General features: G+C 39.4%; 1 protein-coding gene across 1 annotated transcript in view; it reads right to left on the reverse strand.

Annotated features, from left to right (window-relative positions):
• The window catches only part of LOC126252326 (dynein axonemal assembly factor 4-like), a 130,992-nt gene that overhangs the window by 36,394 nt on the left and 81,584 nt on the right, over positions 1-13,014 (reverse strand). The window contains exon 5 of the mRNA XM_049953213.1: positions 6,853-6,953. Within this exon, the coding sequence (XP_049809170.1) occupies positions 6,853-6,953 (101 nt within the window). The remainder of the gene's footprint in view (positions 1-6,852; positions 6,954-13,014) is intronic.

Genomic DNA, 13,014 nt, shown 5'->3' on the forward strand with positions numbered 1-13,014 from the left:
TAGAGAGATTGGTAATTTGATTGTCAGGCCTTTTGGGGAAAATCCTTGAGCTTAGCAACAACTCAGGAGCAGTAAGTGGGACACTGTTCTAGCTAGGGATAGGGAAACTTTTCTATACTGGAGCAGATGGAAGGAGCAAAAAATCCATAGTGAGGGATATTTAAAAAAAAAGGTGTAAAAATACATGAGGAATGGCGTGTCTGATTATTTGCACACTGAAGTAGCTAGTAATAATACAGTTAATTAGAACCTTCTGAATAAGTAATACTTTATTAATTACAACAAAACTCATCTTTGCTTGCCAGGCTGGGCTGTAGCTACGAGGTTGCACCCATGAACCTGTGATTCGGAACATGGCAAATGAGCCATGATTACTTAGTGATGAATACATAGTAATTCACGATGGCCTTACTGTGGCTTTGCTGAAGTCACTAGAAAACATTAGTTCATAGACACTTGTTAACACTGTTCACGAGGCAGAAGTCTCTTCACTCCCTTACAGCTGATACGGGCTGTGTCACAATGAGTAGGCAGCACATCGACAATTAATTAATTAATTTATTCTCCATGGACAAATACAAGGATTTGTTTTAGATAGTTCACATGAACCATGGACCTTGCCATTGGTGGGGAGGCTTGCGTGCCTCAGCGATACAGATAGCCGTACCGTAGGTACAACCACAATGGAGGGGTATCTGTTGAGAGGCCAGACAAACGTGTGGTTCCTGAAGAGGGGCAGCAGCCTTTTCAGTAGTTGCAAGGGCAACAGTCTGGATGATTGACTGATCTGTCCTTGTAACAATAACCAAAACGGCCTTGCTGTGCTCGTACTGCGAACGGTTGAAAGCAAGGGGAAACTACGGCCGTAATTTTTCCCAAGGGCATGCAGCTTTACTGTATGATTAAATGATGATGACGTCCTCTTGGGTAAAATATTCTGGAGGTAAAATAGTCCCCCATTCGGATCTCTGGGCGGGGACTACTCAAGAGGATGTCGTTATCAGGAGAAAGAAAACTGGCGTTCTACGGATCGAAGCGTGGAATGTCAGATCCCTTAATCGGGCAGGTAGGTTAGAAAATTTGAAAAGGGAAAATGGATAGGTTAAAGTTAGATATAGTGGGAATTAGTGAAGTTCGGTGGCAGGAGGAACCAGACTTCTGGTCAGGTAACTACAGGGTTATAAATACAAATTCAAATAGGGGTAATGCAGGAGTAGGTTTAATAATGAATAGGAAAATAGGAACGCGGGTAAGCTACTACAAACAGCATAGTGAACGCATTATTGTGGCCAAGATAAATACGAAGCCCACACCTACTACAGTAGTACAAGTTTATATGCCAACTAGCTCTGCAGATGACAAAGAAATTGAAGAAATGTATGATGAAATAAAAGAAATTATTCAGATAGTGAAGGGAGACGAAAATTTAATAGTCATGGGTGACTGGAATTCGAGTGTAGGAAAAGGGAGAGAAGGAAACGTAGTAGGTGAATATGGATTGGGGCTACGAAATGAAAGAGGAAGCAGCCTGGTAGAATTTTGCACAGAGCACAACTTAATCATAGCTAACACTTGGTTTAAGGATCATGATAGAAGGTTGTATACATGGAAGAACCCTGGAGATACTAAAAGGTATCAGATAGATTTTATAATGGTAAGACAGAGATTTAGGAACCAGGTTTTAAATTGTAAGACATTTCCAGGGGCAGATGTGGACTCTGACCACAATCTATTGGTTATGACCTGTAGATTAAAACTGAAGAAACTGCAAAAAGGTGGGAATTTAAGGAGATGGGACCTGGATAAACTGAAAGAATCAGAGGTTGTACAGAGTTTCAGGGAGAGCATAAGGGAACAATTGACAGGAATGGGGGAAAGAAATACAGTAGAAGAAGAATGGGTAGCTTTGAGGGATGAAGTAGTGAAGGCAGCAGAGGATCAAGTAAGTAAAAAGACGAGGGCTAGTAGAAATCCTTGGGTAGCAGAAGAAATATTGAATTTAATTGATGAAAGGAGAAAATATAAAAATGCAGTAAATGAAGCAGGCAAAAAGGAATACAAACGTCTCAAAAATGAGATCGACAGGAAGTGCAAAATGGCTAAGCAGGGATGGCTAGAGGACAAATGTAAGGATGTAGAGGCTTATCTCACTAGGGGTAAGATAGATACTGCCTACAGGAAAATTAAAGAGACCTTTCGAGATAAGAGAACCACTTGTATGAACATCAAGAGCTCAGATGGAAACCCAGTTCTAAGCAAAGAAGGGAAAGCAGGAAGGTGGAAGGAGTATATAGAGGGTCTATACAAGGGCGATGTACTTGAGGACAATATTATGGAAATGGAAGAGGATGTAGATGAAGATGAAATGGGAGATACGATACTGCGTGAAGAGTTTGACAGAGCACTGAAAGACCTGAGTCGAAACAAGGCCCCCGGAGTAGACAACATTCCATTGGAACTACTGACGGCCTTGGAAGAGCCAGTCCTGACAAAACTCTACCATCTGGTGAGCAAGACGTATGAAACAGGCGAAATACCCTCAGACTTCAAGAAGAATATAATAATTCCCATCCCAAAGAAAGCAGGTGTTGACAGATGTGAGAATTACCGAACAATCAGTTTAATGAGCCACAGCTGCAAAATACTAGCACAAATTCTTTACAGACGAATGGAAAAACTAGTAGAAGCCGACCTCGGGGAAGATCAGTTTGGATTCCGTAGAAATACTGGAACACGTGAGGCAATACTGACATTATGACTTACCTTAGAAGAAAGATTAAGGAAAGGCAAACCTACGTTTCTAGCATTTGTAGACTTAGAGAAAGCTTTTGACAATGTTGACTGGAATACTCTCTTTCAAATTCTAAAGGTGGCAGGGGTAAAATACAGGCAGCGAAAGGCTATTTACAATTTGTACAGAAACCAGATGGCAGTTAAAAGAGTCGAGGGACATGAAAGGGAAGAAGTGGTTGGGAAGGGAGTAAGACAGGGTTGTAGCCTCTCCCCGATGTTATTCAATCGGTATATTGAGCAAGCAGTAAAGGAAGCAAAAGAAAAATTCGGAGTAGGTATTAAAATCCATGGAGAAGAAATAAAAAGTTTGAGGTTCGCCGATGACATTGTAATTCTGTCAGAGACAGCAAAGGACTTGGAAGAGCAGTTGAACGGAATGGATGGTGTCTTGAAGGGAGGATATACGATGAACATCAACAAAAGCAAAACGAGGATAATGGAATGTAGTCGAATTAAGTCGGGTGATGTTGAGGGTATTAGATTAGGAAATGAGACACTTAAAGTAGTAAAGGAGTTTTGCTATTTGGGGAGCAAAATAACTGATGATGGTCGAAGTAGAGAGAATATAAAATGTAGACTGGCAATGGCAAGGAAAGCGTTTCTGAAGAAGAGAAATTTGTTAACATCGAGTATAGATTTAAGTGTCAGGAAGTCATTTCTGAAAGTATTTGTATGGAGTGTAGCCATGTATGGAAGTGAAACATGGACGGTAAATAGTTTGGACAAGAAGAGAATAGAAGCTTTCGAAATGTGGTGCTACAGAAGAATGCTGAAGATTAGATGGGTAGATCACATAACTAATGAGGAGGTACTGAATAGGATTGGGGAGAAGAGGAGTTTGTGGCACAACTTGACCAGAAGAAGGGATCAGTGTGTAGGACATGTTCTGAGGCATCAAGGGATCACCAATTTAGTATTGGAGGGCAGCATGGAGGGTAAAAATCGTAGGGGGAGACCAAGAGATGAATACACTAAGCAGATTCAGAAGGATGTAGGTTGCAGTAGGTACTGGGAGATGAAGAAACTTGCACAGGATAGAGTAGCATGGAGAGCTGCATCAAACCAGTCTCAGGACTGAAGACCACAACAACAACAACAACAACAGTTCACATAGTGATCATTTCCCCTAATAAAATTGTGGGAAACACTTATATACAATAGGCCTACAGATAAGAAATATGTTGCTTTTTTTGGTACATGTAAATACTATTTATACAAATGAAAGTATTCTATTCCTCTGAGAGAAATTCCTTAATACTATAAAAACACTTATTGCTGAGGAACTCCTTCAAGGCAATTTCAAAGCAGTTACCACTTAAGCTTTTTAATTTTTTTGGAAGTTAGTTATAAAATTTGATCCCCATGTAATCGGGGCTCTTGTCTGAACTTTATGTATTATTTCTTTCCAGGTGATATTTATCGTCCCTTCTAGTATTGAACATGTGCAGTTCTCTATTTAGATGATTGTACTGCTTGTATTTTAGCATCAGCTGAACAGTTTTATAAATATATAGTGATGGGAGTGTTAATTTTTGAAACTGCTTTGCAGGACTCATTATATCTAAGCTTACGCATGATTCTATCTGCATTTTTTTGAAGGATGAATACCCTATTTACATGCATGGCAGCAGCACATCCCCATACTTCAATTCCATATGTGAGGTATGGATACACTAAAGCCTAGTAGATTATACTCATTTGCTCATATTTAAGATATTGTGACATTGTCAACATTGCATAAATTGATTTGCTTAGTTTTTGGCATAAGAAATTGATATGATGCTCCCAAGAGATGCTGATCTAACATTACACCAAGGAAGAAAGTTTTATCTTTCAATTTTATTTCTGAACCATCATCAGACACAACACTCCATTGCATTTCATCTTGTTTGCGGTGTATTTGAAATTTCATTAGATTTGTTTTATTGATGTTTACGCTTAAGTGATTGATTTGGAAGTAATTCTTCAATCCAAATAAGACACCAGAACAATTTTGCGCCAAATCATTCTCGTTGGTTCCTCAGTTAACAACTGTTTTGTCATCCGCATAGTTAAGTATCTTGCTGTTGTGATCTGGGGCAGATCATTAACATACAGTATGAACAATGAAGGGCCCAGAACTGACCCTTGGGGCACACCATACTTTACTATAGCTGGACTGGAATTGTACTTCTTAATAATGTTGCCCACTTTGTGTGTGCCTTGTGTGACTGATATCTGTCTAGTAGGTATGACTGTATGAGACTATTGGCTATTCCTCTGATACCATAAGTTTCCAGTTTCTCAAGTAGTAGCTCATGAGATACTGTGTCAGATGCATGTGATAAATCTAGGAACAAACATGCCACCCTTTCTTTTTCATCTAATTTCATAAGTATTGTGTGTACTATATCACATATGGCAGATGATGTCGAATAGCCTTTCCTAAAACCCTGTTGGGTTTCTTGTAGCACTTTTTCTTTGACAAGAAAGTTTTCTAACCATAGTGAAATAATCCTTTCTAATACTTTGTTTAAGATTGGAATTAAGCTAACGGGTTGGTAGTTTTCAACTTTGTCAATACTACCGTTTTTGTGCAATGGCTTGACTATTTTATATTTTAATTCAGATGGAAACACACCTTTATTCAAACTTTCATTGATGAGGTGGACTAGAATAGGTATGAGTGAATGTTTGCATTGTGTTAATATAATGGAGGAGATTTCATCCCATCCCATCGAGAATTTGTTTTGCATTTTATTTATGATTCCCTCTACTTCCTGGAAGTGGGCGTGATCTGACCTTGAAGAGTGACCTGCTGGCCTCTGTTGAAACTATTTCAGGCCAGAGGTGTGGTTGTGGTGCCTTGGAACTACAGGAGGCATGGCTTCTTCCTAGCACCACATTGGTGCCTTGTGATACTGCTTGCTGTGCAGTATCTCTGCAGTGGTCAATACTTCTTGCACCACTCCTGATACTCGACAACACTGCAGGGAAAAGATCACTGAAAGATGAAGTGGATGAGGCATAGGGGGAAAAAGGTGAGACCTGAGGGTGTAGGGCTGATGCTGAAAGACAAGAATGAACTCAAATTGACATGAAAATACAATGAGATCAAAAAGAAAAATAAATAAAGAAAAACAATAATAGTTAGATAAAGCTTGTTGAGTGGATACGTGTGGACAAAGGGGACAGCAGGTGTAACTGGATTAGATGGGTCAGTACATGCATGTTGGATAGGAAAGATAGGAGGGTGGGGATGATTAGGTATGGGGCTCAAGAGAGTATGTGTGGCACAGGAACATACAGAAAATAATGTGAAAATACGCAAGTATGTGGGAGGAATTGTGAACTATTTTAATGCCTAGGAATACTTATATTTGACATTAGAGATGCTGCACCAACATTCTGTGCAGTCATGTGGCCATGAGATGTATCTGGACAAGACGGATGTAGTGTGGCTCGGAAGTCCCCCAGTGCAGCCTTCTCACTCTGCACCTAGCTGCTCTATCCTGTCTCAAGCACGAGTCTGCTCATTCCCACAGCAACATATCAACTTCTCTCCACACCTGCCCTGATATCATTCCCCATGCCAAGCCCATACCTCCTCCTTACCCCCATCACCCACTTCAGAGTGCTGCCCATGTCAGACACAAGCACAGCCAACAGTCAGTCCCGAGTGGCTTGTAGACTGTAGCCACATGTGTGAGAGTTATGCTAGTGTGTGCATATGTGTGTGTGTGTGAGTGTGTGTGTTTTATGCTGCTTCTGAAGAAGGATATTTTTGCCCTAGTCCTACAGTTTGGCACTCTTTTCATTGTGCCTGTCTGCTACTCAAAGCCACCTCTATGTGGTGAGGAGCACTCTATCCTTTTCACATTGTTGAATATAAATAATATTTTTTAACAAAAGAGATTAACAGTGAAGCTTTGTATACTATAAGTATTGCACATTTTGATCTGTCCAAATGATCAATAGTGGAAAATTCCGCAACTTTTAATAACACGATGTTCAGAATTTATAGGATACATGCCATTTGAAGGAAAAGTGTAAAAAATTTTTCAGGCAAGCTGTACTTACTCTCCTTTTTGTTTGAGCCAGTCTGGGTCCTTCTCTTCTGGGAGAAGATCTTCTTCCACAAATCCCACATTTTTCCTTGCCTCATATTGTTTCTTCAGCCACTAAAAATTTATCATGCAAATTAGTATTGAACTGTATTGCTATTATTGTTTCTCTTCACCATTTTTGTACAAAAGATATAAACTGATATCAGACAAGTCAGCTGTTGTGAGATGATGAGATGAGTCAATGTGAATTGATGTCATGATTTTAAACAATATATCTATTACACATACACACATCTTTAACAGCATAAATCATAAGAAATATTGCTTTTATTAATGTACATAAGAAATATAAGCGAATATGTATACAGCAGTACTTGAGTTGCAGACAGGCACAATGAAAAAGACTGTTAAAATATAAAAGCTTTATGACAGAATTCTTCTTCTGCACTAGAAAACACACACACATTCACACAAGCACAACACACACACACACATACACACACACACACACACACACACACACACACACAGCAACTGCCACAGAGCACTAGAGCCCAACCACTATTGCATCTGACAGAGCAGCAATCTGCTGGGATGGGTATTGGGGGTAAGGAGGGCACATGAGGTGGCAAGGGGAGGGATAACATAGTATGGGTGGGGAAAGATGCCAATGCTTCCTGTCAGAGTGCACAGGGTGTTGTTTGGGCCAGGATAGGGCTGTTAGGCACAGCGTCGGAAGGCTACACACACCCTCTATCCAACCTACACACTTACCAATACTTTCCCCTTCTTTATTTCTCTCCTCTTTCCTTCCCACCTGGGTAGGAAAGAGGCTACACACACTTTCTATCCCGCCTACACACTTATAAATACTTTCCCCTTCTTTACTTTTCTCCTCTTTCCTGCCCTGGTGACAAGGAAAGACAAAGAGGTAGAGAAGGGGAAAATATTTGTAGGTGCATTGGCAGGACAGAAGACATGTGTAGTACTGTAGTGGTAGCAGGGAAGGGGATAGGTAGATGGCAGACAGGGACTAGTGAAGGTTTAGGTCAGGTTAAGAGAATGAATGATATGCTGTAGGGGTAGTTCCCACCTGCACAGTCAGAAAAGCTGGTTTTGATAGGAAGGATGCAGATGGCATGGACTCTGAAGCCGTCATTAAAGAGAAGTACATAATGTTGGGCAGCATGTTTAGAAAGTGAGTGTTCCAACTAGTTCTTGGCACAGTTTCGGGGTAGCCACTCATGCTGCTAAACATGCCACCCAACATGACATGCTTCACTTCAATGGCTGTTTCACGGTGCGTGCCATCTGGATTCTTCCCACCCTCGTTCATTTTTCTGCATAGAGGAGGTGGGAACTCTCCCTATGAAATATCCTTCATCCCCATAACCTTTTGGCCTAAGCCTTCACTTGTCTTGTCTCCTACCTATCTATTCCCACTAACATCCCGGTACTACATGTGTTCTATCCTGCCAATTCACCTACAAATATTTTCCCCTACTCTACTTATCTCCTCTTCCACCCACCCACCCCCCCCCCCCAAACCCTCCTACCCATCACAGTCTTCCTACATAACAACCTTACCCTATCCCCACCAAGCCCCTGCACGTTCTGCTGGGCAGCAATAGCACATTTTCCCAGCTATATTCTGCTATCCTTCCATGTCATGCCTCCTCCTCTTCCCCACAAGCCATCCTAGCAGATTACTACTCCATCAGATGTAATGGCATTTGGTCTCCAGTGCCCTGAGACAGTGGCTGTGTATGTGTGAGTTGTGCTTGTGTGAATAAGTGTTTGTGTGTGTGTGTGTGTGTGTGTGTGTTATCTACTGCAGAAGGACTCTGTCTGAAAGCTTTAAAATTTTAGCAGTCTTCTTCATTGTGCCTGTCTGTGACTAAATGCCACCTCAATGTGGCGAGTAACAATCTATGCTTTCCACACTGTTGCCATTCCTTCCTGGACTTTCCACTGATTGACTTTTTTTAGTAGTACTTTCAGTTCAAACTGTGACTAGAACTCTAAAAAATGTATATGCATAGATAATAATACCTAGACTCTTCTTAAGCATACTTACTGTGGCTATATGTGCAGAAGAATGTTTACCATTATTACAGCACCCTGTTGATCATAGTTAACACCATGTTTTTACCCCCTCACTAGATGGTGATGAATTACAGACACTGGCTACTTCCTTTGCTATTTCAAAAGCAAATTTCTTTAAAATTTTGTAAGGAATATCTTAAGAGCCAGAAAAAAACCTGAGCTTGGGTCAACAATAATTTTTATTATTTCCTTTGTTTGGACATTGTTTTTCGTTTGGTCTTTGTAACTTTTGTTATGAGTGTTTTAGATAAATGATATTGTTATCTTTTACCAGCTGTCTGTCTGTTTCTCTTTCAACAACATCCATACCAATGTTATTTTGTTCTTTGTGAAATTATCATCTGTTATTGTTCCTGATACCTTAATAATTTTATATAGGCTCTGCTTTTATATCTTAAAATATTTATCAGATTCTGGCATTGTTGTAGTCTCTCTATAGTATGTATTTCAAAGAGTATTCTTTCTTCTTTAGGAATACTGGTATACCTGGGGTAACTCAATCACTCTTTTCATTTCTGTTTTGTTACTTTCTTTTGTTTGAGAGGATAGCAGATTTCAAAATAGTTGTGAAAAACATAAATGAATTTATTAAAACCTTTTGTTCATCGCTTCACTGTGATATTACACTTTCCATGTTACCCTATTCAGAAAAAGAAAAAGGATTTCAGATTTTGTTTCACTGACGTTTCTAATGGTGGTTATTACAGACCGATTTTTACAATTAGAGCATTCAAATTTCATATTAATTATCTTTGTATTGTGGTGCACAAAACCTGCATTGAAATTTTCCCAGTGGAAGTGTGCAGTTGGTAAACCCTTGGATATGATTTTATCATAAATCAGTCTACTTTAATTATAACTTTTCTTATTCAAACATACACTGCTGACACACACAGAAAAAAAATATCATCATCAGAGCTTTTCAAGCATCTTTCTCCATTGAAAAAGTTGAACAAGGAATTACAAAGTTGTATAGGAAATATAAAGACAGAAAACTTGCTTTGGTTACAAGATAAACAAGATGCAGGTGAGAAAGCTGATGCAACAGTGATCTGTAGCAGATAAAACTGCATCTAGTTGCTACAGCTTACTGTTACTTTCAGCTTTTGTCTGCATCTTGGATCTCTCATGATCCTGGGAATGGAGTGGCTGTTCATCACTCATATAATTCCTAATAACCTTTGCTTTTGATAGCAGGAATCTGACATTTAGGAATTTTATGTTTTTCAGAGTAGTTCTGATACTTGAGTTATGTAATGTGAACTGATACTCACTATCCCAGTTTACCTGTAATTTTCAGACAGGATTATAAATTTTTAAAATATGGCATCAAGAGGCTGCAAATATTCAGCAGATAAATTTTGCTTTGTATGGCTATGTTGTCATTTTAACAAGGCAAGGCATCTCGTATGATGTGTGGTGATTATGAAAAGATTTGGAAATGCTTGATTTCATTTGTGAGCACGAGGCACAATATTTTATTGTATTTTGAAAAATATTTTTTACAATTATTTGCTTAGTTATTGGACTTTTTGTTGCTGTTCAGCAGTCAGTTACACTTATGTCATAAAAGTTCTTTGTTTTAAACTTTGTCAGGATGGTACAGAAGTAAAAAAGAGATCCACGGCATTTGCTATCACAAAAATTTGGAGTGGGTGAGCTGATCACTCAAAAAATTACTATTTCTGCATGTTGGGCCCTTCCACATGTCAGAGGGGGAAGAATGCCTCTGCTGTTATTTGGGAATTTCTCATCCATTGCTGCAGTGCCTCACTGCACAGAGCTCACCATGCCTATACCTCTGCAGTAGGGTGTCCATCTGTCCTGTTTTTCCCAAGACAGTCCTGTTTTCTTCCAAAATGTTCTACTGGCTTGAAAGTTATGTTAGGGATGCTCAAATGTCCTGATTTTTGTGTGATTCCGCTTGCCTAAAGTATTTTATGCTACAGGATGTTTGATTTGCAATGTAATGCGCATTGCGCAGGTATGTATGTATGCTATGAAGCACCACTGGCACAACTTGTTCTACAAGTTTTGTTTATTTACTGTTCATGTTTTGCTCTGTTGGTAGTAATGATTCATGTTCATTATTTCATCATGCCAAAACGAAAGTGTAATTTTGACAGCAATACAATAGTGAGTTTATTTTTGCACTGATAGTGGAGAAAGTGTAGAATATACATTTTGCAAATCATGCTTTGCTATTGGACATGGTGGAAAGTCTGACATTGAGAATCATGTTAAGATTGATAAGACTGAGAAACATTGCATGAGAGTTCAAACAAAAGTGCATATCTTAACAAAATACATAAAAGCGACAGAGCAGCAGAATAATTGTTAAAAGTCATTTTCAATCATCTGAGTATGTAATGCAAAGCTAAACTTCTAGACAATAATACAGTGCCTGTGTTGTTCAGAAGTATGGTGCAATGTTCCTTTGGACATGCATGCATGTCCGAATGAAGAGGTACTGTGGTGACTACAGCCGTTATAAAATATACAAAATGTATTTGCAGCTGTGAATATGGACATCCATCAGCTGTATAATGGAATGATGAAAATGAAAATTCATGCCACACTGGGACTCGAATCTGGATTTCTTGCTTACCCTTGCTTACCCTTAGGCTATCTGAGCATGACTCATGGCTAGATCCAACTCCCATATGCTGCCAACCATGTGTTTGCAACCTGCACTCCTACATTAAAAATGCCTCCCTGTACAGAAATACACATAAAGGATGCATGACTGCAGGCTGTAGACACATACTTGATGACGTGGAAGTTTGGGTGAGGCTGTGCGCTGTGCTTGGATAGATTAATGGTAAGGTGATTGCTTGCGATAAATGGCAAATCAGTGTCTGAGTCGTGGTCTGGCACAAATTTTCATGGTCTTCATTCCATTATATGAGGGGATACCAAAGAGAAACAGGAATAACATTGCCATGGGCAGAGCTTTTGTAGCACGCATTTCTGCTGCTAGGTGTGCACAGTGCATCTCATTGTCAGTTCAGTGCCACCTGTGTTGTCGACCTGACTTGTTTCATTCATCTGCAGTGATTGATTCTGCTAGCACTGTTTTGTTCTCTTTTTTTATGATGGCGAGTTTAAGTGAACAATGTGCAGCTGTGAAGTTTTGTTTTCTACTCAGTAAAAATGCTGCTGAAACTATTTTAATGTCGAAAACAGCTTAAAACTTAAGTGTACGAGTAGGTTGCTCAATTTAAAAATGAAGACACATTGATTGTTGACAAACCTCATTCTGGATGTCCATCAACTGCCCGAATTGATGGAAATATTGAAAAAAATTGAGAGCTTGTGCTCACAGATCATTGACAGACAATTGATCAACTGTCAGAGTTTTGAAGCTTGGTTCAGCAAATTTTAACAGAAGATCTGGGAACAAAAAGGGTTGCTACCAAGTTTGTTCCTCAGGTTCTGATCGACAATCAAAAGGAATGCCGAGTTGAAACATGCTGTGCTTTGTAACAACAGCTTGAAACTGATCCAGAATTTCTGTCAAAAGTCATTACTGGTGATGAGTTATGATACTATGGTTATGACTGAGAAACAAAGCAACAATCAAGCCAATTGAGACATCATCGTCACCCTGTCCAAAAAATGTCGTCAAATCAAATCAGACATCAAAACAATGCTGATTTGCTTTTTTGAACCAAGGGAATAATTCATTCAGAGTTTGTTCCACCAGATTGGACTGTCAATCAATCTCTAATTTGGAAGTTTTAAGAAGATTGCGCAACAGTGTTCAACAAAAAAGACCTGATTTGTGGCAGACAGGAGACTGGTTCTCAGACCACAACACACCTGCACATACAGCCATCTCTGTTAGACAGTTTTCTGCTAAAAATGGCATGGTTTCATTGCTCCATGTTCTATGCTTGCTTGACCTGACTCCTTGCAACTTTTTCTTTTTCATTGCTCCATGTTCTATGCTCGCTTGACCTGACTCCTTGCAACTTTTTCTTATTTTCACACATGAAAAGGGTCTTCAAAGGACACTGATTTGACAACATTGAATAAGTCAAGAAAAAAATGAGGAAGGAGCTGTCAG

This window comes from Schistocerca nitens, chromosome 4 (assembly GCF_023898315.1).
Source record: "Schistocerca nitens isolate TAMUIC-IGC-003100 chromosome 4, iqSchNite1.1, whole genome shotgun sequence".
In the NCBI taxonomy this organism is placed as follows: Eukaryota; Metazoa; Arthropoda; class Insecta; order Orthoptera; family Acrididae; genus Schistocerca; species Schistocerca nitens.